The sequence below is a fragment of the Guillardia theta genome, assembly GCF_000315625.1.
Source record: "Guillardia theta CCMP2712 unplaced genomic scaffold GUITHscaffold_36, whole genome shotgun sequence".
In the NCBI taxonomy this organism is placed as follows: Eukaryota; class Cryptophyceae; order Pyrenomonadales; family Geminigeraceae; genus Guillardia; species Guillardia theta.
In genome coordinates, this window is record NW_005434638.1 from 478,282 (window position 1) to 503,170 (window position 24,889).

The window sequence follows — 24,889 nt, forward strand, 5'->3', positions numbered from 1 at the left end:
CCTTCCATCCTCGTACATGCCAGCATGCCATGATCCTCCTCAGAAGTCTGGAGCAGCTCCCATCCGGCGGATCTGATCCCGAAGAGCCTCAACCTGCCGAGCAGCATGAGGCGCCAACAGACGAGCAGCAGCAGCAGGTCGAGGACGAGCAGGAAGGAGAAGCAGACCTGAGCTTCGGCCGTCAACGAAGTTCCTGACGCGTTGCAAGCTGCTCGAGCTGCCGTCGTCAAGGCACCGAGCTGTGGACGTGAAATCAGTCAGTCTGCCTCCTCTCTCTCCGAGCGACTCACCAGGAAGGCCGAGGGGCTCCTGTGATCTTTCCGCTTCGCCTTCGCCAGCCGCGTCTGCAAGTCCGTCAGCCACTACGTCTCAGCTGCAGCTGGCAGCACCTTGACGTGACGGAGGACGGAGCAGGCAACGGTGGGCTGAAGAGGAAGAGTGAGAGGGAGAGAGGGAGAGCGAGCTGCAGCCACCTGCATCCCCAAGAGGAGCGAGACGTGCGGCTTCTCGAAGTCAGAGTCCTCGAAGCAGGTCTGAGGGAGCGTGTGAGGGCGACGAGTCGGCATGCGGGAGGGGAGACGGACGCGACCTGACTTGTCAGCTCCTTGACACACTTCTTCACGGCTGGATTCAAGTCGCTGCTGTGAACGCCTTGGAAGTTGGTCATGTTGTTCTAGACGACCAACGTCAGGCGATCATCGCTGAAGACAAAGAGGAGAGGATGAAGGCCGCGAGAGCGCTGGGACGAGGAAGCCAGGAACATGTGAAGGAGAGTGAGAAAGGAGAAGGGGAGCAAGGGAGGGGAGGGGAGGCAGGAGAGGGGAGGCAGGGGGCAAGCAAGGAGGTAAGGAGATTTCTGGGCCTGACCGTCGAAGACTCGAAGGGCTTTTCCTTCTTGACCCGAGCGTCTCTCTGCAGGATCCGTCAGAGGGGAGGAAGGATACTCGGAGCGTCACCTCCTCCCTCGCCCGATCCTTAGAGGAGAGGAGGATGTTGTGAAGGAGAGCCGCGGGCTTCCTCACCTGCACCATCCAGTCAAGAGGAGGAAGGACAACAAGTGACGCGATGAAGACAGGAGGGAAGATGAAGAAGAGCTAGGAAGCGAGAGAAGATGGCAGAAAGAGGAGGACGAGGATGACGAAGATGGATCGATAGATGGGAGGAGGAGGAGGAGGAGGAGGAGGAGAGGGAGAAAGTTGTAGATGCCACGAGACCTCTGTGCGCTTCGACGCGAACTGCAACAGCATGGTCCTGGCGAGCTTCACGATGGGGAGCAGATCCTGTGAGGAATGAGGCCGGGCAGGAGGAAGGAGGACCTCGCAGACCTGCAGGGGGATGCCGGCGAGGACCTGAAAGTGCTGCTTGTCAACGTCGAAGACACTGACGCAGGTCCCATGGCAGAGCTCCTGGAAGAGGTGCGGGAGCATCGAGTTCTGATCCGTCTTGCGCTGAACTTTGTTGGCAGGGTTGACGAGGTTGAGGCTCCTCTTGACTGCCTCACGCGATCGCAACAAGACCTGAGAAGCAGTTAATGACCTGAGAAACTGCCTGACTGTCCCTGACTGCCTGACTCAATGACTCCCTCATTGCTTTACTCCCTCCATCCATTCTTTTATCCTCCTCCCCTCCACTCTTGCCAGGTCTTCCGCCACCGCCTGCCTCTTTCCTCTGCCTGCCTCCTTCATTCGCTCACCTGTTGGATCCACCCTGGCAGGTCGCCAGCAGCTTGCTGCGTGCGAGGAGTTTGAAGCAGGAGGGTTCTGGCGGTCTCTGTGCTCGCGAGGTCAGTGGGAGGAGGAGCATGAGTAGGAGCAGGAAGAGCAGAACCTGCTGCTGTTACTGCTACTGCTGCTGCTGCTGGAGAAGCAGGAGCAGGAGCAGGAGCTGCTGTTGTTACTGCTGCTGCTGCTGCTGCTGCTGCTGCTGCTGCTGCTGGAGAAGCAGGAGCAGGAGCAGGAGCAGGAGCAGGAGCAGGAGCAGGAGCAGGAGCAGTAACAACAGCAGCAGGAGGAGCAGGAGCAGGAGCAGGAGGAGCAGGAGAAGGAACTCAGGGGCTCACCAAGGAAGACGTTGGCGTCGGAGAACGTCAGGCCCCACAGAAGTTCCCGATGCTGGCCATTGAAGTCCGCCTCGGAGTAGGTCGTGCCCCTCAGCACCTCACTGAGCACCTCAGTGACTGGGATGCACTGTACGAAGACGTCCGAGCCCGGCCCCCCCCTCTGCTCCGAGTAGCCGGCTGGAAAGTAGCCCTCCTTCTCCTTCCCCAGCACCTTCCCAGCTCCTTCCTGCCCGTTCTCGTCCCGGGGCTGACTTCTCTGGAGTTGAGCCTTGTGGAGCAAAAAGTGAGAAGAGGGAGGGAGGGAGGGAGGGAGTGAGTGAGTGAGGGAGGGAGGGAGGGAAGGAGGGAGGGAGAGGAGAGGAGAGAGGAGAGGAGAGGAGAGGAGGAGGGGAGGGGAGGGGAGGGGAGGGGAGGGGAGGAGAGGAGCTCTGGCTCACCTTGAAGATCTCTTCGATGGAGGGAACAAGCATCTCCTGCTGCTGCCCGTTGACATCTTGACCGTCTGATACCAACAGTGACAAGTCTTCCTTGCGGGAGGACAGCTCACCGCCGTCGACCATGCTGGACAAGCCGTTCTGCTCCACACCGACTACATCCCTCCCTTGAGAACCAGCTGGGTTAGAGGAGACGTTCCCCTCCCCTTGGGCCTGCAGAGAAGAGGAGGAGGAGAAGGACGTCTCCTTCAGCAGGCCTGGAGCTGCAGCATCCCACGACGAGAAGCTCGTCATCCCTCCTTGGTAGCTCGACTCAGTCGGGGTTGAATTGGCCGACCCTTTGCCGCTCCGTCCGCGCATGAAGAGAAGCTCATGCTCTGTGTCGTCGAGGAGACCGGAAGGGATGGAGGAGATGAGCGAGGAGTACTCCTCCGCCTCATCCATCTCGTGCATCCCCGGCGCCTTCCACAGCAGCTGATGCCGGTCGGGCCCATGCAGCTCCCCTTGAGCTGCCGCCTGTTGAGGCAGAAGAACCGCAGGGACGTCGAAGGTATCGAAGGGCTGGAACCTCGCCGGCTGACTCTGCATCGGCTCCTTACTCGCGGTGTTGAGCGGCAAGGCGTTGGCGTCGGCGAAGGGCGAGTAGACGAGAGGGCTGGTGAAGAGCGAAGCTCCCGGCTTTGCCTGCTGGCCCATGATGTCGCCGAATGATCGCGACGGTTGCGGCTGCAAGTTTAGCCCATACTGATCCATCGATGCCTGCGGGTCGGGCGCGCTCTCCTGCTGCAGGCGGGTCAGAGGAGGAGGAGGAGGAGGAGGAGGAGGAGGAGGAGGAGGAGGAGGAAGCAGACAGAGAGACAGAAATAGAGGAAACAAGAGGCAAGGGAAGGACAGGGGTTGGGAGGGGGAACGGGGAGGGAAAGGTCTTACCCCTTCAGCGCTTGCATTCGCCATCTCCCACGAGCCGACAAACTTGCCGTGCACGAAGTATCCCTCCGTCTCAGGGCTGTCGAAGGCAAAGGCTTCCTCCTGCCCCAGGTCGTTGCCCTCCTCGCCCTCCTGCTTCTGATGCAACTCGTCCAGCGTCACTCCTCCAAGACTCGAAGGCTTCTCGTGCACGTCGTTTGGTTTCTTCATGCCCAGATCGCCATCGTTCAAGACGACCGGAGGGATTCTCCCCGGAAACACATCTCCGAGGCCCTTCAAGACCTTGTCATCCTCCATGCCCGCTCCCCTTGGGTCATCTGCACTCGCTATGATCTTCTCGGCATGGAAGACGACGGGCGACATGCGAGCTGTCGCGCTGCCCTCCCACTGGTTCGCTCGCAGCAACGAGGGATCGGCAGCCATCTGCTTCGACGGCATGGCGGTCATGACTGGCAGAGTGACAGCAGGATCAGGTTGAAACGGCGAAGTCATCCTAGGGATCCCCAAGTTGGCCTGGAGCTTCTCGCTCCAGGTGGGCTCAGAGGAGCCGAAGGAAGCAGAGGGAGGCTGAGGCGCCGAGCTAGAGGAGGAGAAGGAGAGACCTAGGCTAGGGAACCCCTGAGCCTCGGGGTCCAGCTGTTCCGTGGGGTTGGGACTTTGGCTATGATACATATTCAAACAAGCCGTCGGCTTCGTGTCTGACTCCAACGTGCCATCAGCAAAGGCAGAGAGGACGGAGGGCTCGCGCGCGTCCAGCACAGCATCTTGCGCATCCATCGCTTTCATCTCCGGGGGAAACAAGCTCCCTACCGCATCCTGCACGTTCCACGAGTTGGCAGGCGCTACTTCGGGAGAATTTCTCCTGTAAAACGATTCGTTCTTGGACCCATCCCTTGCCTGCCTCTCTCCTTCAGAGATAATCTGAAGCAATTCGTCTTCGTGTTTCACCCCCTTGACTATGAACTGATTGTTGTTCACCAGTGGTTGTTTGCCTGGAATGTACAGCGAAACTTCCTTCGACCAGTCTCTCCACTTCCCCATCACAAACGCACGGACCTGAAACCTGTGCAGCCCCTCCGGCAAGTCAGTGCAGACGCAGTCCAGACCCTCGTCGCTCCGTTGCTTCTTGCCCTCCACTCCATCTATCTTCAACTGGTAAGTCGTCGGCAAAGAACCAATGGGAGGCTTCCATGAGACGACGACAGTCTGCTGGTCCTCCAGCACCCTCGCTGAGACTGCATCAGGCACACATTGACCGTTGCTTGACCGCAAGAACCCCTTGATCACACTCCACCCGCTGCTCCCTGTGCTGGAGACAGCACGCACACGAAACTTGTACGTCTTTCCCGGCTCGACAGTGTGCGAGTGCTGGGTTGCGCTACCCACGTACACCTCATAGAAGTTCGTGCTGCCCTCTCCGCCTTCATCGATCTCAACGTGATAGGTGATGCTTGAACCGGCACCCTCCGGTCTATCCCAAGAGCAGATTGCGATCAGAGTATCGTTCTCTCCCTCGACTATGAGCGACTGCAAGTTGGTTGGCACAGGCAGGGTGGAGTCAGTCCGGAAGACGACCGCTGGCCCGAAATCTCCATACCCGCTCTTATTCTTCGCCTGCACCCTGATACGATAACCATAGCCCGGCCTCAACCCCGCGACGTCCAGTCGAGTCTCGTCTGACTTGGTCGCAAGGAACTCTGGTATCATCCCCTTGACCTCTGTGCTCTCCGGAATGATGTGAACTCGATAACTTTCAATCGCAAGGTATCCCACCGGCGCCTCCCACCGGATGCTCAACGACGTAGGACGAGATGTGATCAGCCGAGGCACTCCTGGAGCGCCAGGAACGGGCAAGGCTGTAGAGAAGTTGAACTGCTCGGAAAGGCTGCCCCAACCAGTTCGGTTCGCACAACGGATGCGAATCGAGTACTTGTAGTCCGGTACCAAATCGCCGATCTCCGCCTCGCTCTTTTCACCAGCAACGTCCAACTTCCGCAGATCTTTGTCGCACTTCACCTCTAACTGATACGAAACGATCGCCGCACCCCCGTCGTCGCTGGGGGGTTCCCACCCGATAGTCACAGTGGACGAGCCTCTGTTCAGCATCGAGATGTTCGTCGGGGGTGCTGGCACGCTCGGCAGCGTTTCAAGGACAGAAACAGCTCCGGGCTCACTCTCACCGATGAGGTTGCACGCTATCACACGAACATGATACTTCTTCCCTGCCGTCAAACCCTCACGCAGCTCGCATGTGCACTCCTTCCCTTCCCAGGCAACCGTGAACTTCATCTTCTTGCTGTTCGCCGCACCGACCGCCTCCGCCAGCTGCACACGATAAGACGTGATCTCAGCTCCGTTACACTCCGGCTCCGTCCATCTGATCCGCAGACTTGTCTTGTTTGCCTTCACAAGGATAGGAGCGCTACACATCGCTGGAGGGCTAGAGATCCCTGAAGTGGTAAACAGAGGACTATACTGTCCTGCGCCCTCCCCGTTACATGCCTTCACCCTGAACTTGTACACCTTGCCAGCCTCCAGGCCCCTCACGGAATGGCGAGTAGCATTGCCGTTCATGATGACCATGAAAGGACTGCCAGAGGTAAAGTCCTGCTGCTCCAAGATGTAATTCGAGATGGGGTCACCATTTGAGTTGGGAACGTCCCATTCGAGAGTGATTCCTCCATGCTTCTCGTTAGCATCTTCGACTGTACGAATCTCAACTGGAGCAGAGGGCACAGATGCCGAAGTGTAGAAGAATGCAGGTGGGCAGAAATTCCCAGCCCCTTCGTCGTTCATTGCTCGCACTTGAAATCCATAGCAGGAGCCTGGAGACAACTTATTGCATTTCCACGACGTTTCTCCAGGGCCCAACACAGGAGTTGCCCTAACCCAAGACTCTTCAGGCACTAAATTCCCACCCTCGTCCATCATCGCTTTGCACCATTCCACCTCATACCCCGTAATATCCAAGCCCCCTGACTCAGGCTGAACCCATTTAATCTTCAAGGCTGTCCGGCTCTTAGTAGACAACGTGATCTTGTCAGGAGCAGACGGGACAGCAGCAAGAGTCTTGAAGATTCCCTTGGTATCGAACATCGTCATGGCACCATGGCAGGGTTTGAATATTGTCTTGGCGATTGCCAGGACCTTGTACTCCCTCCCTGGCATCAAATCGCCAATCTCACAATAGTATTTGCCATCCTCTTTGACGTCATTCCTCTCCAAGGTGCACACATTGCGATACCCTGTACCACACCCACCATCGTAAACGAATCGACATCGTATGGTTTGTTCTGGAAACGTAGGCTTCCAACGTACCACTAACCTATCCTGCAGAGCTTGAACCAACTCTACAACGTTGACTTTTTCATCTGACTCAGTGCATGGGGCTTTAGAATTGCCTTCACCACCTCTATCCCGCTCTATCCCTTCGAAGTTTAGCTCATCGCTGAGATCCATTTGCAGCGAACCTTGAACGTCTCGGCTTTCAGATGAATGAAATATTCCGCCGCAATGCTCGAAGAGCATATCCGACGTGAGGCACTGCAATGACGACGATCGTGCAAATCGGCCGTCTATTGAATTGACGGCGATCGTATCAAGTGCAAATTGTTGCTCTGACGTGTTTCCCTGTTGCTCAGAACCTTCCCTCCCAGACTTGTCTTGGGTCTGCACTGGCATTTTCCGTAGCCTGACTGAAGCATTCACAGCTGATTCAAAATCCATGTGTCGCAGAGCATCGACAATCTCCAACATTTGTTTTTCCGACACATTCCTTTCGTGACACCCGAATTGTTTCAGGGCCGACATCGTATCTATACCAAGAGCTGCAAGAGCCGCAAGGCATCCGTCTCGGACGTAGTGATTCGACGAGAGAGCATTCGAAACCAAGCTCTGAACCATCTTGACCGCCTCGACGTGGTCGAGAAGAGTCACCTGTCCAAACGAGGTGGCAGATAGCGAGGCGATGCAGCAAGCAGCATCACAAACGTGGAAAAAATCAGAAGATCTCAAGAGTCTTGACAGAGCTATGATGACGCCGTCCACAAAATCAATTTGGACAAGTAGGGCTCGCAAGAAGGTCTTATCTCTGGTAAAACTTCGTATCGCCCACGCAGCATCAGACACATAATCCTCACAGGCCAGCTTCAAGACTCTGAAGATGCCTGTCAACAATAGTTGATGAGTATATTTGCACCACAATCAGAGGTTTGAACCTTTCACGAAGGTCTCGACATCAAAGTACGCCATGATTAACTCCCTCCCAGTTTCGAAATGTGCAATGTTTCCAAGTGAATACACAACATCCGCCACCGCTTGTTCTAGTCGGAACTGCAAGAACACCCTCATTATGGGGAAAGCTGAATACCAGAGATCTGCTACGTAGTGCTCGGTCTAAAAACATCCTCATCAGTCGGGGAATTCAGTGGAAGTTTTCGATACCGCATCAGGATCTTGTCGCGAGGAATAAGCAAATAGCAATGACTCATTTGTCTCATCAAACATCCATTCCATTTGCGTGGTGTTTGAAAATTTTTCGAGGATGAGGTTGACAGGAAAATTCTGCAAAATAAAATTCAACCTCATCTCTTCGCGACTGCGATCGTTGTCACCATCAAAATATTCCGCCTTGCTTTCGTATTTTCACTCAGGCGCTGCACGAAGAAGACAGCTGTAATACCAATAAGTCTCCTTATACACAACGGATGCAAGACGTCTGTCACATACCAAAGACTGCAAACTGTCGATTTTTGTGAGAGGCACATTTCGACAAGCACGAGAACAGTCGATCGCACAAATCCTCAACACTGAATTACACAAGGACAGTTAATTGCCAGAAGTTGAAGGACCAGCCAGTCACCTCTTTTCATCTTGGAGAAAGAGGTTGTCAACAAGTTCCTTGTTCTTGCAGATCGCCCAGATCGCACCCAGCATAATCGCTTCTCTCTGCATCAACGTCAACCATCATGGAAAATGTGGAAGAGGTTCAAGACAACCCGTGCGTCATCTGGCTCCCCCGTCACGACGGATAACAGGTGACTCACAATCTTGTGGACGGTCTTGATCGACAATGCTTCCTTAAGCGCCTGCCAGCACATGCAGCCGTCATCCCAAGGCTCGTGTCCCCGTGAGGCATCTAGTCTTGCCTGTATCAGACTGCTTGTTGTCGACCCATTCACAGCCAACTCGTGTGCGAGCTGCTCTGCACCTAGCGTCGACTATCTTCAGCGACTTTAGGCTCGGCATGCAGGCAATACCTTTTCTCAGCTCGTTCTCGCTGTTCGACGACAGCATGCGCAGAAGAGAGGGCTCCATGCTGAAAGTTTCAGACAAGAGGAGCTCTGCTCTGCTCTCTTGAAAAGGGGAGATGCCAGGATGAGAAAGTAACTCAAACTAGTTGGACCCCCGTGAAAGGCGGGAAAGTGATCGAGGAAATATTACAGGCAGCCTGCTGCTGCGACCCCCGTCACGAGGAAGCAAATGAATCTGTCAGGGGGCGAGGGAGTCAGCAGAGCTCCAAGGTCTTGAGATGAACAAGGAAGCTGAGTTGACAGAGCATCATTTGGCTAGCGGGAAGGCGAGCTTCTGTCGCCTCCTCCCGCCATCGCTGCAGTCGCCGCCTGTCCCCGGCATGCCCATGGTTGGCAAGGGAAGCCTCACGCTGGACTGGGGTGGTCACTCAGTATACTACCGGTACCGTTTCAAAGAAAGCAAATGACCCACCACATTCCCATAAATATGTGGCTCTAAGAGGGGGTAGTTGCAGCATCGAATTTGGGACACCGGGGTACAAAGATTTACAAAGGGGTCAAGGGGTGGATGGTTACAATTCTGAGTATGATTGAATAGTTTTTAGTATATTTCAAATTTGAAGACTCCGAAACGAAACCTCTATCCTGAAATCAATAAAAAGAGTTTTAGTAAATTATGGCCCGGCTACGGAGTACCGTGACCCCCGGCCGCGGGCCGGCCCGGACTCCGCCGGGCCGCCGCGCCTCCGACCACCGTTACCGTCACGGTGAGGACTCAGCCTGTTTAAGTTTGGCTCGGAGTACAAGGCTGGCATCATAAGTTCAACATCTCACGGTCGAGTCAATCATTCGGAGTTACAGTGAACCGTTGAACGGCGACTGTCACGGTTCCGAAGTTCGGTGCCGGGCGGCAAGCGGCCCGCCGCCGCGGCCGGGCCTTCACGTTCCTGAACTTGGGAAGTTCGTCTCAGGCCTATTGCGAGTCAGTTTTGAGGCGATTTAGAATTTACTAGAAACAATAAGAAAGGCGTGCAGGCCTCAACTTGGCATCGCAAAACGTCGCAGTGAACAATATTGACCTCACCACAACTGGCAACGAGATTCGTCCTTGGGGGCCATGGGAGAGCCTGTTGGGCACTGAAAGACTTCAGCAAAAGGAGAGAACTGCGTGAGGGCTCCGATAACTCTGAACTTGCCAGGAGCATGCGCATCAGTGAGAACAGAGTTGATAGCGCTCTGCTTCCTGTCGACTTCACACCAGGTCTGGGCAAACGAAGTGAAGAACAGTCTCTTCTCAGCATGCGATCTTGGCTTCGAGGACAAGAAGGCACGGTAGGAAAACTTGATCCCTCCTGCATCGGCGATGTCCTCCCCAAGAGTGAGCTTGCCGTTGACATTCTTATCCATCACTTTGAACTTGCTGAAGAGGTTGGAAATACATCCGCTCCTCTCCTTAAACCCTTGCACAGTCGCCTTCTCCCACCAGGGCTTCATCTCGCCCTTGGCATCGTACTGCCTGCCATCGTCGTCGAATCCGTGACTCATCTCGTGCCCCAATATTGTACCCACCGACCCGTAATTCTCGGCATCGGAATTCTTGTAGTCAAAGAAGGGAGCTTGTAAGATACCCGCAGGGATCCACAGCCCGTTGTTCTTGGGGCCGTAAAAGGCGTTGACCTCCAACGGAGTGTTTCCACCCCACGAGAACCTCTCTGGCTTCTTGGAGAGCTTTGACATGGACCTCTCCATTCCCATCCTTGTGACAATCTCACCGTTAACAAAGTAGTCGTCTCCGATGTGGCCGTCGAGCTGGTAAGTCTGCTCAGGCCAGTCCACGTTTCCTTCCTTGTCAGTGGGGATGGCAACTTGGAAGATCATCTCAGTCAGCTTATGCTGAGCGTCCTCGCGGTTCTTGGGAGTCATCCAGTCCGCATGAGGAATGGCCTTCATGAACTCGGCGCGGATGTTGTCGAGCATCGCAAGGGCAGCCTGTCGGTTCTCATGCTGGAAGAATTTGTCGGAATAAAGCTTAGCAGAAGCCCAGGAGGCAGCTCCAGTAGTAGCAAAGAAGCATTTCCTGGGTCTTGCTGACCTCTCTTGCACGCCATACAAATCTTTGTACCAATCAAGCAAAGCATCTTGGAAGTCAGTGCTGAGCGATGAAGCTGAACCACTGATAACTTGCCAGCGCATGTTTGCCTTGATGGTTTCATAGTCGGTGGTCTTGAGAATGGTTTCCAACCTTGGGAAAAAGTCCTTTTCCCGAATGTAGAGAGGCTTTCCATTTTCTGTCCCCACTTTCATGATGTCGGTATGGTCAGATTTGCAGAAAGCAGGCATCCCATTGAAGGGCTTCGTGCACTGAGCAAGTTTGTTCAACCACGCCTTCCATTTCCATGAAGGAGTCATCTGCTCCATCTCACTCCAAGTAGTCTTCTTCGCATGAGACTTGTATGAATCTGTCCGATCAACCTACGATGTGTAAGATTGATCATTTGATAAAATCATAGAAACATTTCTTACCATCGCCTTTGCCATTGCTGTTTCAAATGAAACAACTTTCTTGGCTTCGTCTTTGTGCTGCAGAAGAAAAGATAAGAAACAAGATTCGATGAAGGAAAAGAGGTTTCACATTTTCACGTCCAATCAACTTGAAGAAGTATCCGACTCTCTCCTCAAACTTTGCACGATGTTCTTGCATTTCAGCTGTGTCCTCCGTGTAGTATGAAGTATCTGGAAGACTTGAAGATGTATTAGCAACGATTTGCGAATCATCATTAGCATACCTGACACCACCCTGGCTCAGAAAGAAAGCATTTTGAGAGTTGTCATGTGAGTCCGTGTCGATGTACCACGAGAACAAGATGTCCATGTTGCCCTGAGCAAAACAAAATAAGTTCCGAAGGATGAGCCCGAAGGAATACTTCACCTTGTTCAACTCCACGATCACATCCAGCAACGAGTCTTCGTCCTTGACTTTCTCAATCAGATTCAACCTGTTGAAAAGCATCAGAGGCTGCAGCGATCAGGATGCTTCCCACGAACCATGGAGTGAGAGGCTTGCTGCCTTCCTCGTTGATTCTCTTGGTGTCTACGCACGATCGGTAGTACTTGCCAGACACGCCCTGATCTGTTTCAAGGAGTTTGATCATTTCTTCTTGGATTTTCAGCTGAGCACGGTCCCATGAAAGCGCCTTGGACGTCTGATCCGATCAAACATTAGAACGACACCGCACAACAACCAAATGGCTCACCTCATATTTTGGTATCTTGTCACGATTGGCCTTGTCCCAGCCTCCACATGCATACTCGTAGAAGTCTTCGCAGGGGTTCACTTCAAGGTTCAGACTGTGACAAGCAAGCAGTCACTTTTAGAACGTTCGAGCTCGACACTCATACCTAGTCTTGACAGCCTCAGGGTAAGATGCGGAGAGCATTGACACAGCTACTCCACTCGCCTCCTTCGCAAGCTGCCAGCAAAGTCACAGCATGGCACAGAGTTCTCGCTGCTTACCGCATCCATTCCAGGCTTATTGCTCATCACAAACCACATGTCTTGCAGCTTTTGGACGAAAGCGACTCCATCCTTGCCCCGAGCTTCCGACGAGAGGTACCTATAGCAGTGTCAAGGGACCCTAGATAGAGTTCAGATATCGAATTACTTGACATCCATTTCGTCCCCCATGTACAAGGAATCCGGAGCCTGAAATCAATCTCACTATAAGCAAAGCAAAAGCTTGGTCAGCTTACCGTCGAGGTGGTCAAAGCCATCAAGGCAATGAGGGACAAGGCTGCCACACAAGACACCAGAGCAATTATCCTGCACACGGGTAAACGTCTTGTTGACCCCCTAGATGCCGCTTCACCTGCTATTCGATCCAAATCGCCTGAACGAAGGCAACGACCCAGAAGCAGCGGACGTGCCATAAACTGACAGAGAGGTCAGATACAAAGCTATGCTATAGAAGCCTCTTGTTGTAGATGCAAGACGGTTGGAACCAAATAGTGAGAAACACCAAAAGAATTGATCCATCACCATCACCATCGTCATCAACATGACCATCACCATCACCATCACCATCACCATCACCATCACCATCACCATCACTGTCGTCATCCCCTCACCCGCATGGCTTCGTTTTGCCTCCTCCATGGTCTGCCTCTTCGCACCCTACAACAATCATCCCCCTCATACAATACCGCCCCTATCCACCACCCGATCCACTACCCCGACCACTACCCCATAGTTTCAGAATGAACCCTACCATTTCAATACCATTTTCTGCAGAAAGTACCCCCTTATCATATAACCCTACCCTACTAGGGAAAAGTAGTACCGGTCTGTCACAAGTCACCGTCAGTGCGGCAGTTCAGCTCCGAAACGGCGGCGGCCCGGCCGTGCGGTCGGCTCGGGCCGCGGAGCTCGGAAAAGGCTCCGGGACCCGGGCTAGCGGCGGGCTGCAGCCCGCGTGTGACTCGCGGGAGCGTGGGAGCGCCCGGGCCGCCGGTGGGACCCGGGAGCGTCTCAGGGACGGCTATCCGGGCCGGACGGTCACTCACGCCGCGCGTTGGGCCCGGCAGCCTCAGCCCGGTGCTCGGGTGACTGTACGGTCCGACCGGGACCCGGGGGTTACGCAACGGTCGGTACTGAATTTAACTTAATTGCCTTTGAGTAAAACTTGACGCCACCGGCAGCCTTGAGAGAGATGCTACTTTTTGATGTCAGTTGACAAGCTCATGACTACCCGTAGTAATCATATGATAAAAAGGGGTACCAGTTCAGAAGGAGGGGTGGTGTGGCTCTTCCCGGCAGACTGGCGGCAATGGAGGGACGAGGAGGAACAAGGTTCAAGGGGAAGGGGGGAGGATGACTAGAAGCGGCAGGAGAAACTTCGAGTGAGTGTGGTACTTGCATGAGAGGAGTGGAGTGTGCAGACTTAAGAGCATCTTTACCAACATGTGATCGGACTTCGGGAAGCCTGCCAAGTATTTAGTGTTAGAAGTCCACGATCAAATGAAACTCCATTGCATCAAGAGTACGCATCTGACTCTTCTTTCCTTCAGGTTGGTAAGCCAGCACTTCGAGGGATGAAGTTGCCTCATAGCACTTGATCGATCGTTTGATTTCACTTCTCCTTCATCTTCATCGAGCACGAGGAACAGTCAAGATGTCATATCCACAACTTGGGCCTCAGACAGCCCGAGTGACGACGATGTTTATGATGATGATGATGATGATGATGATGAGTCTACCTGAAATAGCTGCTGTCAACGAAACCTGCAGCGATATGCCGCCAGCAGCTGTCACCTGTCCCGTCCTTCGGATGACCCCGTCTGCACTGTGGAATCAATATCAATACTTCAATTGGCAAGTAGGGAACAACTGGCCTGCCAACACTGCCTATCAAGACAACTATGATGTCCCTCCCTCCGATCGCCCTTGCATCAGCTACCCTGCGACATGCAACGGGCCCAGTGACTACACGTGCACGAGGGGGATCAGGAGGCTGACTGACATGAACGTGAAGCGGAGAATGTACGAGGTGAAGCCAGGAAGTCCTGCAGTGTGCGGTCATGGGAACCGAGAGTTCTCATTCTTTGTTCGACCTGGGGACTCAGTACAAGACCTGATCATCCTGTTTGCAGCAGGCGGAATCTGTTGGGACGCAGCGAGTTGCAGCGGGGTGACGGGGTTGATGTCCATCGACTCGATGAACAGCCAGTACTACAAGGAGAAATTCGCATCGGTCCCTGTCGACATGAAACGAACTCTGAGAGACAATGACCCCGGGCTGAAGACAGGAATCGTAGATGCCTGGTCTATCGGCCTTGACTTCCTGCCATGGTCCCTGGTGGTCATCCCAGATTGCACTGGTGACATGCACATCGGTAACCGAACAAGAGCCGTCAACCACGGAACGAGCTCCTGCTACACGGTCCACCACAAGGGTGCGGTGAACACCGGCCTTGCCCTCCAGTGGGTCCTCGACAACTTCAAGAACTTGAAGCGGCTCCTGCTGGTTGGCTCATACCAGGAGGCAAACTCCAAGGCATATGGCGCGCATGGTGTGATCTTCTGGGCCAAGTACCTTCAGGAGCAGATGCCGTCGACGGTCGTCCGGACTGTCGTTGACTCATCCATGGGAATCGCCGGGCCCTGGTTCAAGGCTTACATGGCGGACGATATATGGGGAACGGCGAACGCACTTGTTCCCACTGCTACTGGTGCTGGCGCCAAGGACAAGCTGCTGCCTCCGCCGTATGAGTGGGCGATCTGGAGTGATGACATCACGTCCTACTACCGCTGGGCCACGAGCCGCAGGCCGTCGCTCGCCTTTGCTGAGGTCTCTTCGATAGAAGACGACGTGCAGAAGAATTTCTTCATCATGACTGGTGGAATGTCACAAGATTGCTGCAACAATGGGTACACGTCGCTGAGCTGAATACTTGTTTGTTTTGATTTTACACCCGCAGTTGTGGGTGCTCTAATCAAATCGTAAGGGATTCTAGGAACGGACAGCTGGATTGGACTAAGACGAGAAAGGTGGGAATTGAAACAGCTCGCGCGATCTTTGTGTGAAACGAGCTCAGGTGCAAATCTTGAGGAGGAACAAGTACATTCCAAACAACTATCGGTCCTGGATGATCAGCACTTCTACTACTCATGGACTTCTCGTTTCGCCGGAGTACATGTCAGTCTTTCCTGGACTCACGGTTGGGTCTGACTTGAACCGCAGGAGCATCTGCCCCAAGTTGGGTCTAGAGGACTTCATGTGTCCACAGCAGTACATCCTGCAAACGTTGTTCTCCTGTCTGTCAATGTGCAACCTTGTACTGAACTTGTTTTTCTAAGGTGGACATATTCCTTCATCAATGCAAAGATCTCCTACAACCCTGAGGGGATCCCGATATCTTCGACTTTTCTGGGAACCACCTACAGCGAGAGAAATTTCGGCTACAGCACCTGCCTGGTGAGCCACATCGCCTTTAGCGTTCATGCTTCCTTGCTTGACCCCTGCCAGGGCTGTTTGGATGGCGTCTTGGGATCGGGGGAATACGACGAGCTGTGCAACGTAACGATCTACGACGATGACACGTTCAGGACAGGTACCTAGCTTCGACTACCTTTCCTCCTCTGACTTGTATCCTAGTTGCTGCCAGGTACAACTCGAACTGGGTCTCGCTATGGGCGCTCAACGGAGGGTATTCAGACTGCCGTGGGGTGCGACTAGCTGAGACTTCTATCAGGGAAGCGCCGGACCAGCAGCTGTCGGGTCGACCCTTGAGGTTTGCGCATGAGTACAGAATGGAGCCAGGTTGGTCCCTTCCCCCCAGCTCGTCTCGACCTTCTTTCACTCGCAACGCAACCGTTGCGATGGCGATTGACGGGTGGGGCAGGAGAAAATCTCGAGGACGTGGCGAAGCGTTTCGGGGTGACAGTGCAGGAGCTGGTCTACCACAACTACAACCTGATGACTCACATCGACAACCCGCTCACCCTGGTATCCCTCGTCCCTCGCTCGCACCGGCGGCAGCTGACGAGTCTGTTGCAGCCGTCAGGAGATGTTGTATGTATAGTGTCAAGGGTGGCAGACGCTGTGGTAAGTTCTCTCTCCGCGCACTGACCCCGCGGGCTCAACGTTGTTGACGCAGGACGCGGGAGGAAGTCCGATCTGCATGCCGAGATGAAGCTCAGACGGACTTGTTGTTTGAGCTGGGTGATGAGAAGAAGAGCTTGCAAATGCTTTTGCCAGCCATCTTATGACATGTAAAACTTATTGAAGATCTTGTCCTATGACTAGTCAGCCGTCTCCTATCCGCTAGTCCTTCAGGACGTGAGCTCCGTAGCCACTCTCGGACCCGAAGAAATTCAACTCCACCTGCCGAATGCTTCAAAGGAGCAAGTGGGAGAGGGGAGGGCCTAGGAGAGAAGGGGGGGGGGCAGAGGCAAGGAGTTGGGAGGATACCCTTCTGATCGCATTCGGGCCGAGGAAATCGACTGTCTGCTCTCGTCTCCTGCAAGCCAGCAAGTCACCAGTGACGTCATCAACGTTTCTCTCCCCGTCGACTCACAGCAGGTCCGGGTGCATGGCGACTCTTCGCGGCATGTCTGAGGTTGTCACCACAGGGTAACGAGAGCTAGAGGAAGATTTCCCTGCCGCTGCCTCAGCCGTTGACCCACCACTTCCTTCCTCCTCTCCCTCGTTCTCCTCTGTTCCCTCTTCCTCCTTCCCCCTCCCCCCTCCACTCCTCCTCCTCCTCCCCCTCCCCCTCCCCCTCCTCTTCCTTCCTTCTCTCCCTCGTTCTCCTCTGCTCCCCTCTCCCTCCTTCCCCCTCCACTCCCCCTCCCCCTCCTCTTCCTTCCTCCTCTCCCTCGTTCTCCTCTGCTCCCCTCTCCCCCCTTCCCCCTCCCCCCTCCACTCCTCCTCTTCCTTCCTCCTCTCCCTCGTTCTCCTCTGCTCCATCTCCCTGCTTCCCCCTCCTCCTCATCTTTCCTCCTGCTCTCCTCTCCCTCGTTCTCCTCTGCTCCCTCCTCCTCTCCCTCACTCTTCAAAAGGACGTCTTGAAAATCTTCTTTCCCGGGCCGGGGGTAGAGCGACGGCTGATGGGGTGACGTCACCATGACGAGACTGCGGGGCAAGGAGTGGTGAACTCACCATCGTGTTGTTGAGGATCTTCTGGATCTTGTTGAAGTAACGATGGTCCTAAGCCAGCCATCAGCCTCCCCACCTCATCCGCTCCCTCTCCCGCTCCCTCCCCCTCCCCCTCCCCCTCTCCTTCTCCAACCTTGTCTTTCCCTGTGTTATACAGCTGGGCGATGTTGAGGGGGCTCATCCCATGGAAGTTTTGCGCCCCCGGGCTGACTCCGCACCTTCACCTCAGCGTAAGTAGCGATACTAGCATCTGTCGTCCTTCACTTCAAGATGAACTTCGCGGCCTCTCTCCTCCCGAACAGCACAGCGTAGTGGAGGGCCGTCCAGCCCTTCTTGTCCCTCCGTCTTGCGAAATGCCGCAGCTGGTAGAGCAGCGAGACGTTTCCCTCCTTGGCTGCGATCATGAAGTGGTGAAGGCGAAATCTTGGGCTCCCCTCGAATGTCCTCTGCAGCCTCATGAGGCGAGCAGGATAGACAGCGCTGGGAGGGGGGATGAAGTCTGAGATGTTGGAGAGGTTGGCGAGGTTCTCCAATTGTTCTGAGAAGATCGAATAGTTCTGGTCGTCCTCCCTTTGCTCTGGATCCTCCACCAGACGATGTTGAGAATCATTGGAGTACTTTTCAACACCTGTTCATTGCGTGAACAAGCACTTTCTCAGCCCCGAGGAAATTCCCTCCTCTCCACTTCTCACTCACATGCAGACAAGAAAGCGTTGGCTTGCTCACGCAGGACCTGTCGCTTTTCCTTCGGCTTCAGTTTGTCCCAGCCCTCAGGCAGCGGCTGTAAATCAAACAAGGACCTCAAGTCTGATTCAGCCTTCTTACATTCCTCAGTCTTCAATGATTCAGCCTTCTTGGATTCTTTAGTCTTCTTGGATTTGCGGGCTCGGACGAAGTGGAGCTCATCTCCAACCTCGCTCTGCAGAGGGTTCACAAACAGCGCCTGAGATAAGCAGAACTCGAAATACCTGAAAGACCCAACGCCGCCCCTTGTGATCTGTGAAGGTTTGATTCTGTATCGCTACCTCCTGCTCCGTGGAAGTTCGGTTCTCTATCGCCTCCTGTTCCAACTCCTCCTCTTCGCTCAAATTCTGTTCTCGTGCCTTGCGTTGGTTGATTGCGCCAGGCAAGGGATAGAGCCTGAGCTTGACTTTCTTGCCATCTGGGGAGCACATTTGAGGTCAGAACAAGCACAGGAGCCAACACAATCAGCAGCAGGTGCACCTTGCAAGCCAAAGCTCTGCTTCTTGACTGGTAGCTTGACGTGGAATCCACTTTAAAACAAACAACAAGGTTCAGGTTTATGCACCGACAAACATCTCAGAGGTTCACGTTCGCTTGCCCGCGTGAGTCTTCCTGTCCCACATGCTGTTTGACCCAGTCTCACAAGGTCGATCGTACAACAAACAAGCAAGGCTGGTTCCACCTCTGAATCTTCTGCCTCCTCAAACGAGTCTCCTCTCTCATGGCATCGAGGTCAGCCCTGGCGGAGGTCATACAACATGATCAGCTCAAGAGAAGCTCTCCAGAAGTCTCTCACTCACCATGCGTCTTGAATCTTTCCTTGTTCGGCAGCGCTCTTCTCTATCTCATCCCGTGAAGCCTTGTCTGTGGTAACTTCTCTTTCCCCCTCGTCTCCCTCATGAACCTGTTCATGAACCTGTTCATGAGCCTGTTCATGAACCTGTTCTATCTTGCTCTCAAAGAGTTCCAAGTCTGGTGCAGTGGTGTGATCGACAACTTGAGTAGTAGCTGGCTCGTATTCTGCAGCAGCTTTTCGACGCTTCTTTTTGTTCGCTTCATCAGCCTTTACATCAAAATCCTCCTGATCAGTCTGAGCAACTCCATCAGGCAGAGCTCTCTTAGCTGTAGAGACCTTCTGCTGCTCATCATCATCGTGCTTACTTGCATCCGCAGTTCTCTCCTCTCGCATCCTTCCCTCATCGCCTCCTGGCTTTGTACGCTGTTTCTTGGTCAACCTTGCTTTGGGCGCCTCAACATTTCTGTCCTCAGTGGCTTCAACCTTGACTGCTTCCCCGTCGGCCTGCTCTTCTCGCCCTTTCGACTGGTCGGCTGCCGAGCTCGCTCGGTTCGCAGATATTCTTGCAAACCTTGCGCTGCAGCCCTTGGAGGACCGGCGGTTTCCCATCTGATTGCTGATCTCCTTCCATTTCTTCCCCAGCTTCCCCTGCAGCTCCAGCAACTTCTGATCTTCCTCAGGCGTCCATGGCTCAGCTCGATCTGCTCCTCCTCTCAGGGCACACGAGGTGGAGGGAGGGAGGGAGGGAGCTGCGGCAATCCCCGACAGGAGTAGCAAAGCGAGGATTATGCTGGTCATCCAAGAGCTCTGGCACAGGAGGCTTCTATTTTCATCCTCTTCCTCCTTCTTTGGCGCTGCTGTCTTTCTGTTCTGCAACCATGCTCATCTCCTCTCCTCTCCTCCTCCTCCTCCCAGTCATGCCCGTCGCCATCGACCGGCCGCATCGACAATCCGCCATGGCACAGGGAATGAGGGGGATGAACTGGGTTGAAAGAACCGTGAGTATGAGGGAGATGAACTATAAGAATGAGGGGGATGATTGGATTGTTAACAGGTACCCCTACTATTTTGGTCTCTTCCTGGGGTGGGGGTTGTACAACACGATCGGAATGGCTGCGAAGGGTCGCGTGGTGGCATCGATGGTTGCGGCGATGGTGGTGGCCATGGCGTGTGTTCTCCTTCTCGTCCAGCATGGTAAGAGATCTTAGATTCCTTTGCTGGCCATTACCTCCATGTTTGCTCCTCCCCGCGACTGATGCCTTCATTCCTTGTTGATGTCCCGCTTGCAGATTCTGTCAGGGCGACTTCGCTCGATTCCGTGTACGTGGGAAACTGGAGAACGGATGAAAACTACCTTCCATGCGAAGAGGATCCATCCTGTGGATATGGTGCTAAGATTGCATGCCTGCCCTTGCTTCATGTAGCGCTGACACATGGGCAGGAAACATCAATCTCGACAGAGAGGCAGCGTACAGCAACCCATCTCCTCTTGCTATCATCAACGATGACTACAAGGAAGGCCAGCTCAATCCCTACCCTGGCCCGAGGAACTTTGGTCCCGATTCTCCCGTAGCCTGGTTGCCTGAAGAGGTAGGATCGGCATGGGTAGACGAGAGTTAAATACACTGACGGGGTTGTCGTTGTTTGCAGGAAATGGACGACTACCCGGGGATGGTTCGCAAGGTCTGGCCTGACTACACGGGCAGCGAGAACTCGATCTCAGCTACCAGTGCTGCCAAGAGCGTGGGAGTACAGCAGCTCTACATGTACTTGCGCATTCCTGCAGCAGTTTCAAACTAACTTTGATACAGGAGGAGGAGACCGACTCTCTTTGTTAAGTAGGAGACGAAAAGTTTTTAACCTTTCGGGACTTGGGGGTGTCAATTGTATCTTATAAACTTTGTTGTTTCTGCGACGGTCTTGTGCTTGTCTGTTCGACTTGCTTCATTGATGAGAACTTGTAAAATCTGGGAGATCGAATATCTACAGAGGACGGTCTCACGTAATGTACAGGAGCAGTGGGAGAAGATCCGATTAAGCAATGCCCTTCGCCATGTTCTTGAAGCCAACCCCCACACAAGAGAGCACAAGAGATTTGGTAGCGTCGTCTGCCTTGATCCTGATGTTGCTCGTTAGCTCTGCCATGTCGATCGTGGCCGAATCTCACCGGTAAACCACACCGAAGACATCGCGAATCATCCTCAGCAGTTTGATCTTCCGGGCCAGCGACGTCAGCCAGTACACCATCACCTCAGACTCTCACCGTGTTGGGCGAGAGCCGACCCAGTCGAACTCTCGAGACATCCTCTGGACAACACACCGCAAGCAACAGCACGATCCCCTATGGCAAAGAGCCCTCAGCTCATCTCTTTCTTACTGGGGACCTGCTGGCTCACCTGGTTGGAAGTGTCCACGAAGCCTCCTTGTGAAACTTCTTGTAGCAGCCGCTTAGCTGCTATGAGCCCGACGTCCTCGGGAATCTTCAACACCATCAGTTCCTGCTAATCTGCACTCGAAGGTTCTTCCTACCTGTCCTCCCTCTGCACACGCTTCTGCCCCGTACAGGCAGCCGTTCGTCGTCTCAGCGACGAGGCTTACACCATAGCTGAGAAATAGTTGAGCACATGGACTTGAGAAGCACGCGTCCGCAAGCTTACCCCGAGCTGTTCCCGGCGTTGTTGCCTTTGAAATGATCGGTGTAGACATACACGTCGGGCAAGACCTGTTATCTTTGCAAGTCAACCACTCTATCTTGCGCCCAATTTGCTCAAGTTGCCTTGTTCAAGATGCTCTTGGCTGAGTCGACGACACGATTGGGGACTTGAGGAGAAACCTTGTGGCATGGTCATGCTGACGTCAGCTCAAGCTATTTCAGTCACCTTAGAGGCGTACGCCACCCCGCGAACTCTCCTGACGTGTCCGATGTTGACCAGGTTTACGGGCTTCAGAGTCTACAGACCGGAAGTGCGTCAAAGAAAAGTTTACAGCAGCTTCCATCGGCTCACCTTCACGACGGGGCATCTGAACAGAACTTCTCCGCCGCCGTTGGGTCGCGCTCCTCGCTTGAGAACTCTCAGCTCAAGCCCTTCGGAGATTCCGAAGTGCTTCAGCAGCGGCATGGTGACAGTTCTCAGCGTGTCAACGCACAGGCTTGTCTCCTCGTTGGTGATGCCTGGGCCATCAGTGTCTCAGTGATCTGACGAGCTACTAGAGGTTGCGAGTCACTCCAGCAGTCACCTGTAAGAGTGATAGCGACTGGGTTCTTGGCGAACGGAGCTATACACAGCAAGGCTTCGAGGAACCATCCAATACCTGCACCAGGAGTTACCTTGTCTTCACGTACTGGATCAAAGTGCTTAACCTCTAGTCTTCCCGCAGTCATGTTCTAGTCCAGTCCCTCCGACCAGTACTCCTGGCTTGTATCGCATCTTTGTTCCCGTGTCGTTGATCTCAATCATACAGCCGTTGGACAGCTTCTCTATCATCCGAAGGAACGAAGCCTCGAAATCCCGGAGGCCAGGGGACTCAGTGTTAGCACGGATGTCCGAGATCCGAATGGCCTTCAATGCAGTCAGTTCGCCATCACCTTGCCCAGATGCTATCGAACCAACCTTTCCTGTCAGTGTGGATGCAATGATCCTGTAGCGGAAGATAGAACATCCTTTGAAGTTCAGGCTCTGATTCTTCGACATCGTCTGCAAGAAGATATCAACACAAACATCACCCGATGATTGAAATCTCGATGTCCTTCTTCCTAGTGTGATTCTTTTCCCTTCAAGTCTCCCTCTCTCTTACGGTGAACCGACTTTTCAACTTGTGCTCCCTTGCGATCATCATCATCAGATGTGCGACCCCCCCTCTCTCTGTGCATCATCTTGTCTTGTAATCTTTACATCTTCATCTTGTCTTGTAATCTTTACATCTTCTTCTTGTCTTGTAATCTTTACATCTTCTTCTCTCTCTTCCTTCCCTTGTTTCCTCGTCTCATCCTCGCCTTCCCTCCTCTCCTTCTCCCTCCACCGCACGTGCCAAATCGCCATTGACTTGTGGCCCTCATCCCCGCACATCCGGGCCTCACCTTTGCTCCGGTGCCCCAGCCGGTACCCGGCGTGACTGAGATCGCCCCCGGGCCTTGATCGCCGGGTCAGGCCCTGACTCACAAGGGCGACATGGCCATGGTGGGGGGCCGGATGCGCGCGATGCTGGCGATGCAGATGGCGATCTGGGTGAGAGGAGTAGAGAGCTTCCTCTCTCCTCCTCCCTCTTCTCTCCGAGCTCTTTCTCCTCATGCCCTCTCTCCTCCTCGATCTTTGCACACATTTCGATGCTCGTTCGCGAGAGGGTTCGCGCATAGAGGCTTGTCGACTAGCGTGAGCATGACGGAAGGAGGCGGAGTGGTGGAGACAGGGAAAAAGCTGAACCTATCAGGGTTGAAGAAGGAGACGAGCAGACAAGTCCTTCGTCATTTCAAGAGGGTCACCAAGTTAGAGGAGAGGAAGGCGAGACTGGAGCAGGACACGTCTGAAGAGAGCCTGAGCACGCTAGAAGAAGTTCAGATCGAGCTCGACGGCATGCGAGATCGACTTCGCAAGCTGAACAAGCTTGAGGAGATGCTGGCGGGTGTGAAGGACGCGAAGGATCCCGCCATGGCTGCGGCAGAGGAGCTCGCGCTCTCGCTGGAAGTTGGCGACACCCCACCCGAGCGACAACCTAGAGGACCGACGAAGCAGAAGCAGAAGACGGAGACGAAGTCGAGGCTGCCCTACCACACCTACATGTCAGCTGACGGCATCGGTACCGACTGCGTCGCTGCTGCCTCAGGTTGACTCACTGCGCAGAGATTCGAGTAGGAAGAGCAGCCAAGGACAACGGTAATTCGAGAGCAGCCTCCTCCCTCCCGCCTTCCCTCTCCCGCCTTCCTCCTCTCCCTCTCTCTCCGTCCCTTCTACGTGCCCTCCCACCCTCCCTCTCTTTCTCAATCTTGGATCCACGCCCTCTCCTCCCTCTTCCCCTCTCCCCCCACCTCCTGGTCCCCTACCTGCTTTGGGCTCGTACGACAGGAGAGAGGCAAGAGAGGATGACGCGATGGCCCATCAGATCAGCTCACCCTCAAGGAGCGAGACCCCAACGACTGGTGGCTTCACGTCTCCGGCTGCCCTGGTTCCCATGTGGTGAGCAAGGGAGGAGGAGGAGGATGGTGCGGGTTAAGTTCCTTCTCCCAGGTCATCCGGGACACGAGTGAGAAGCCTCCTGTGGAGACGGTGAGGTGGAGGGGAGGCGGCGGCGGCCGCCGCAGCAGCAGCAGCAGCAGCAGCAGCAGCAGCAGCAGCAGCAGCAGCAGCAGCAGCAGCAGCAGCAGCAGCAGCAGCAGCAGCAGCAGCAGCAGCAGCAGCAGCAGCAGCAGCAGCAGCAGCAGCAGCAGCAGCAGCAGCAGCAGCAGCAGCAGCAGCAGCAGCAGCAGCAGCAGCAGCAGCAGCAGCAGCAGCAGCAGCAGCAGCAGCAGCAGGTGTGCTGATGGAGAAGAGCAGGTACAGGACGCGGCTGTCTTGGCGGCACATTTTTCTCAGGTTTGGAAGGGGGTATCAGTGGGATAGGGAGCTGACCCGTCCAAGGCGGGAGGAGGAAGACAAGCAGTGAGCATGACAAGATGTAGAGACGTGAAGAAGGAACCGGGGGCCCCAGCAGGTGACGATGATGACGAGAGAAGGAGCAATGAGGGAGGGAGGGAGGGAAGGGGGGAGGGAGGGAGGGAGGGAGAGAGGGAAGGTAGAGGAGGTCTAATTGCATCATTCTTCAGGTCAGGTGAGGTTGGTTGGCAACGTCATCACCGTTAAGGTCGACCTTAAGGTACGCGGGAGGAGTCACTGGGGTGTTTGTGGGCGGGAGGCCCGGGGACGAGGCTGAGGCTGGGACTGACACCGGGGGGCAGATGGAGAAGCAGCGAATAGAGAGGCTTCTAGAGACCAAGAGCTGATGGGATTAACGAGCTTCAAGTGAACTTACAAGAACTTTCTTGTCCTCCC

At 54.5% G+C, this 24,889-nt stretch overlaps 7 protein-coding genes across 7 annotated transcripts; 3 read left to right on the top strand and 4 right to left on the bottom strand.

Moving 5' to 3' along the window:
* Nucleotides 1-39: 39 nt before the first annotated feature.
* Nucleotides 40-8,736, bottom strand: GUITHDRAFT_108923 (hypothetical protein; the record flags this gene model as incomplete). Its single annotated transcript, XM_005832204.1, has 22 exons — nt 40-93; nt 168-239; nt 291-344; nt 390-425; nt 474-533; nt 590-673; nt 868-912; nt 957-1,022; nt 1,215-1,280; nt 1,326-1,517; nt 1,694-1,770; nt 2,060-2,327; nt 2,497-2,561; nt 2,607-3,273; nt 3,424-7,586; nt 7,638-7,815; nt 7,864-7,983; nt 8,034-8,092; nt 8,149-8,228; nt 8,282-8,367; nt 8,418-8,629; nt 8,679-8,736. The coding sequence occupies 22 exons, from the start codon at nt 8,734-8,736 to the stop codon at nt 40-42; spliced, it is 6,762 nt and encodes a 2,253-aa protein (XP_005832261.1).
* Nucleotides 8,737-9,663: 927 nt separating this feature from the next.
* On the bottom strand, nt 9,664-12,825 carry GUITHDRAFT_163359 (hypothetical protein; the record flags this gene model as incomplete). Its single annotated transcript, XM_005832205.1, has 13 exons — nt 9,664-11,144; nt 11,196-11,252; nt 11,305-11,413; nt 11,459-11,550; nt 11,602-11,668; nt 11,718-11,875; nt 11,927-12,020; nt 12,072-12,142; nt 12,187-12,286; nt 12,335-12,375; nt 12,423-12,492; nt 12,539-12,602; nt 12,798-12,825. The coding sequence occupies 13 exons, from the start codon at nt 12,823-12,825 to the stop codon at nt 9,753-9,755; spliced, it is 2,343 nt and encodes a 780-aa protein (XP_005832262.1). The 3' UTR covers nt 9,664-9,752.
* Nucleotides 12,826-13,960: 1,135 nt separating this feature from the next.
* GUITHDRAFT_139190 (hypothetical protein) lies at nt 13,961-16,361 on the top strand (the record flags this gene model as incomplete). The annotated part of the gene is made up of 10 exons (XM_005832206.1): nt 13,961-15,096; nt 15,147-15,216; nt 15,264-15,364; nt 15,410-15,472; nt 15,526-15,643; nt 15,695-15,779; nt 15,824-15,988; nt 16,071-16,174; nt 16,226-16,273; nt 16,326-16,361. The coding sequence occupies 10 exons, from the start codon at nt 13,961-13,963 to the stop codon at nt 16,359-16,361; spliced, it is 1,926 nt and encodes a 641-aa protein (XP_005832263.1).
* A 1,653-nt stretch (nt 16,362-18,014) lies between these two features.
* On the bottom strand, nt 18,015-19,708 carry GUITHDRAFT_163360 (hypothetical protein; the record flags this gene model as incomplete). The annotated part of the gene is made up of 7 exons (XM_005832207.1): nt 19,011-19,708; nt 18,871-18,974; nt 18,753-18,809; nt 18,659-18,694; nt 18,551-18,600; nt 18,295-18,488; nt 18,015-18,245 (listed from the first exon to the last, which is right to left on the bottom strand). The coding sequence occupies exons 1-7, from the start codon at nt 19,662-19,664 to the stop codon at nt 18,015-18,017; spliced, it is 1,326 nt and encodes a 441-aa protein (XP_005832264.1). The 5' UTR covers nt 19,665-19,708.
* Nucleotides 19,709-20,004: 296 nt separating this feature from the next.
* On the top strand, nt 20,005-20,780 carry GUITHDRAFT_163361 (hypothetical protein; the record flags this gene model as incomplete). The annotated part of the gene is made up of 5 exons (XM_005832208.1): nt 20,005-20,060; nt 20,156-20,254; nt 20,308-20,456; nt 20,517-20,632; nt 20,678-20,780. Coding segments are annotated over 5 exons (451 nt in total), but the record flags the coding sequence as incomplete, so codon positions are not given.
* A 120-nt stretch (nt 20,781-20,900) lies between these two features.
* GUITHDRAFT_87185 (hypothetical protein) lies at nt 20,901-22,563 on the bottom strand (the record flags this gene model as incomplete). Its single annotated transcript, XM_005832209.1, has 12 exons — nt 22,478-22,563; nt 22,228-22,426; nt 22,104-22,178; nt 21,872-22,038; nt 21,746-21,817; nt 21,643-21,699; nt 21,524-21,588; nt 21,396-21,471; nt 21,263-21,346; nt 21,130-21,207; nt 21,034-21,080; nt 20,901-20,985 (listed from the first exon to the last, which is right to left on the bottom strand). Exons 1-12 carry the CDS (start codon nt 22,556-22,558, stop codon nt 20,901-20,903), a joined length of 1,086 nt encoding a protein of 361 aa, XP_005832266.1. The 5' UTR covers nt 22,559-22,563.
* An 874-nt stretch (nt 22,564-23,437) lies between these two features.
* Nucleotides 23,438-24,840, top strand: GUITHDRAFT_139194 (hypothetical protein; the record flags this gene model as incomplete). The annotated part of the gene is made up of 6 exons (XM_005832210.1): nt 23,438-23,687; nt 23,964-24,037; nt 24,089-24,127; nt 24,395-24,433; nt 24,669-24,713; nt 24,796-24,840. 6 exons carry the CDS (start codon nt 23,438-23,440, stop codon nt 24,838-24,840), a joined length of 492 nt encoding a protein of 163 aa, XP_005832267.1.
* Between the last annotated feature and the right edge of the window lie 49 nt (nt 24,841-24,889).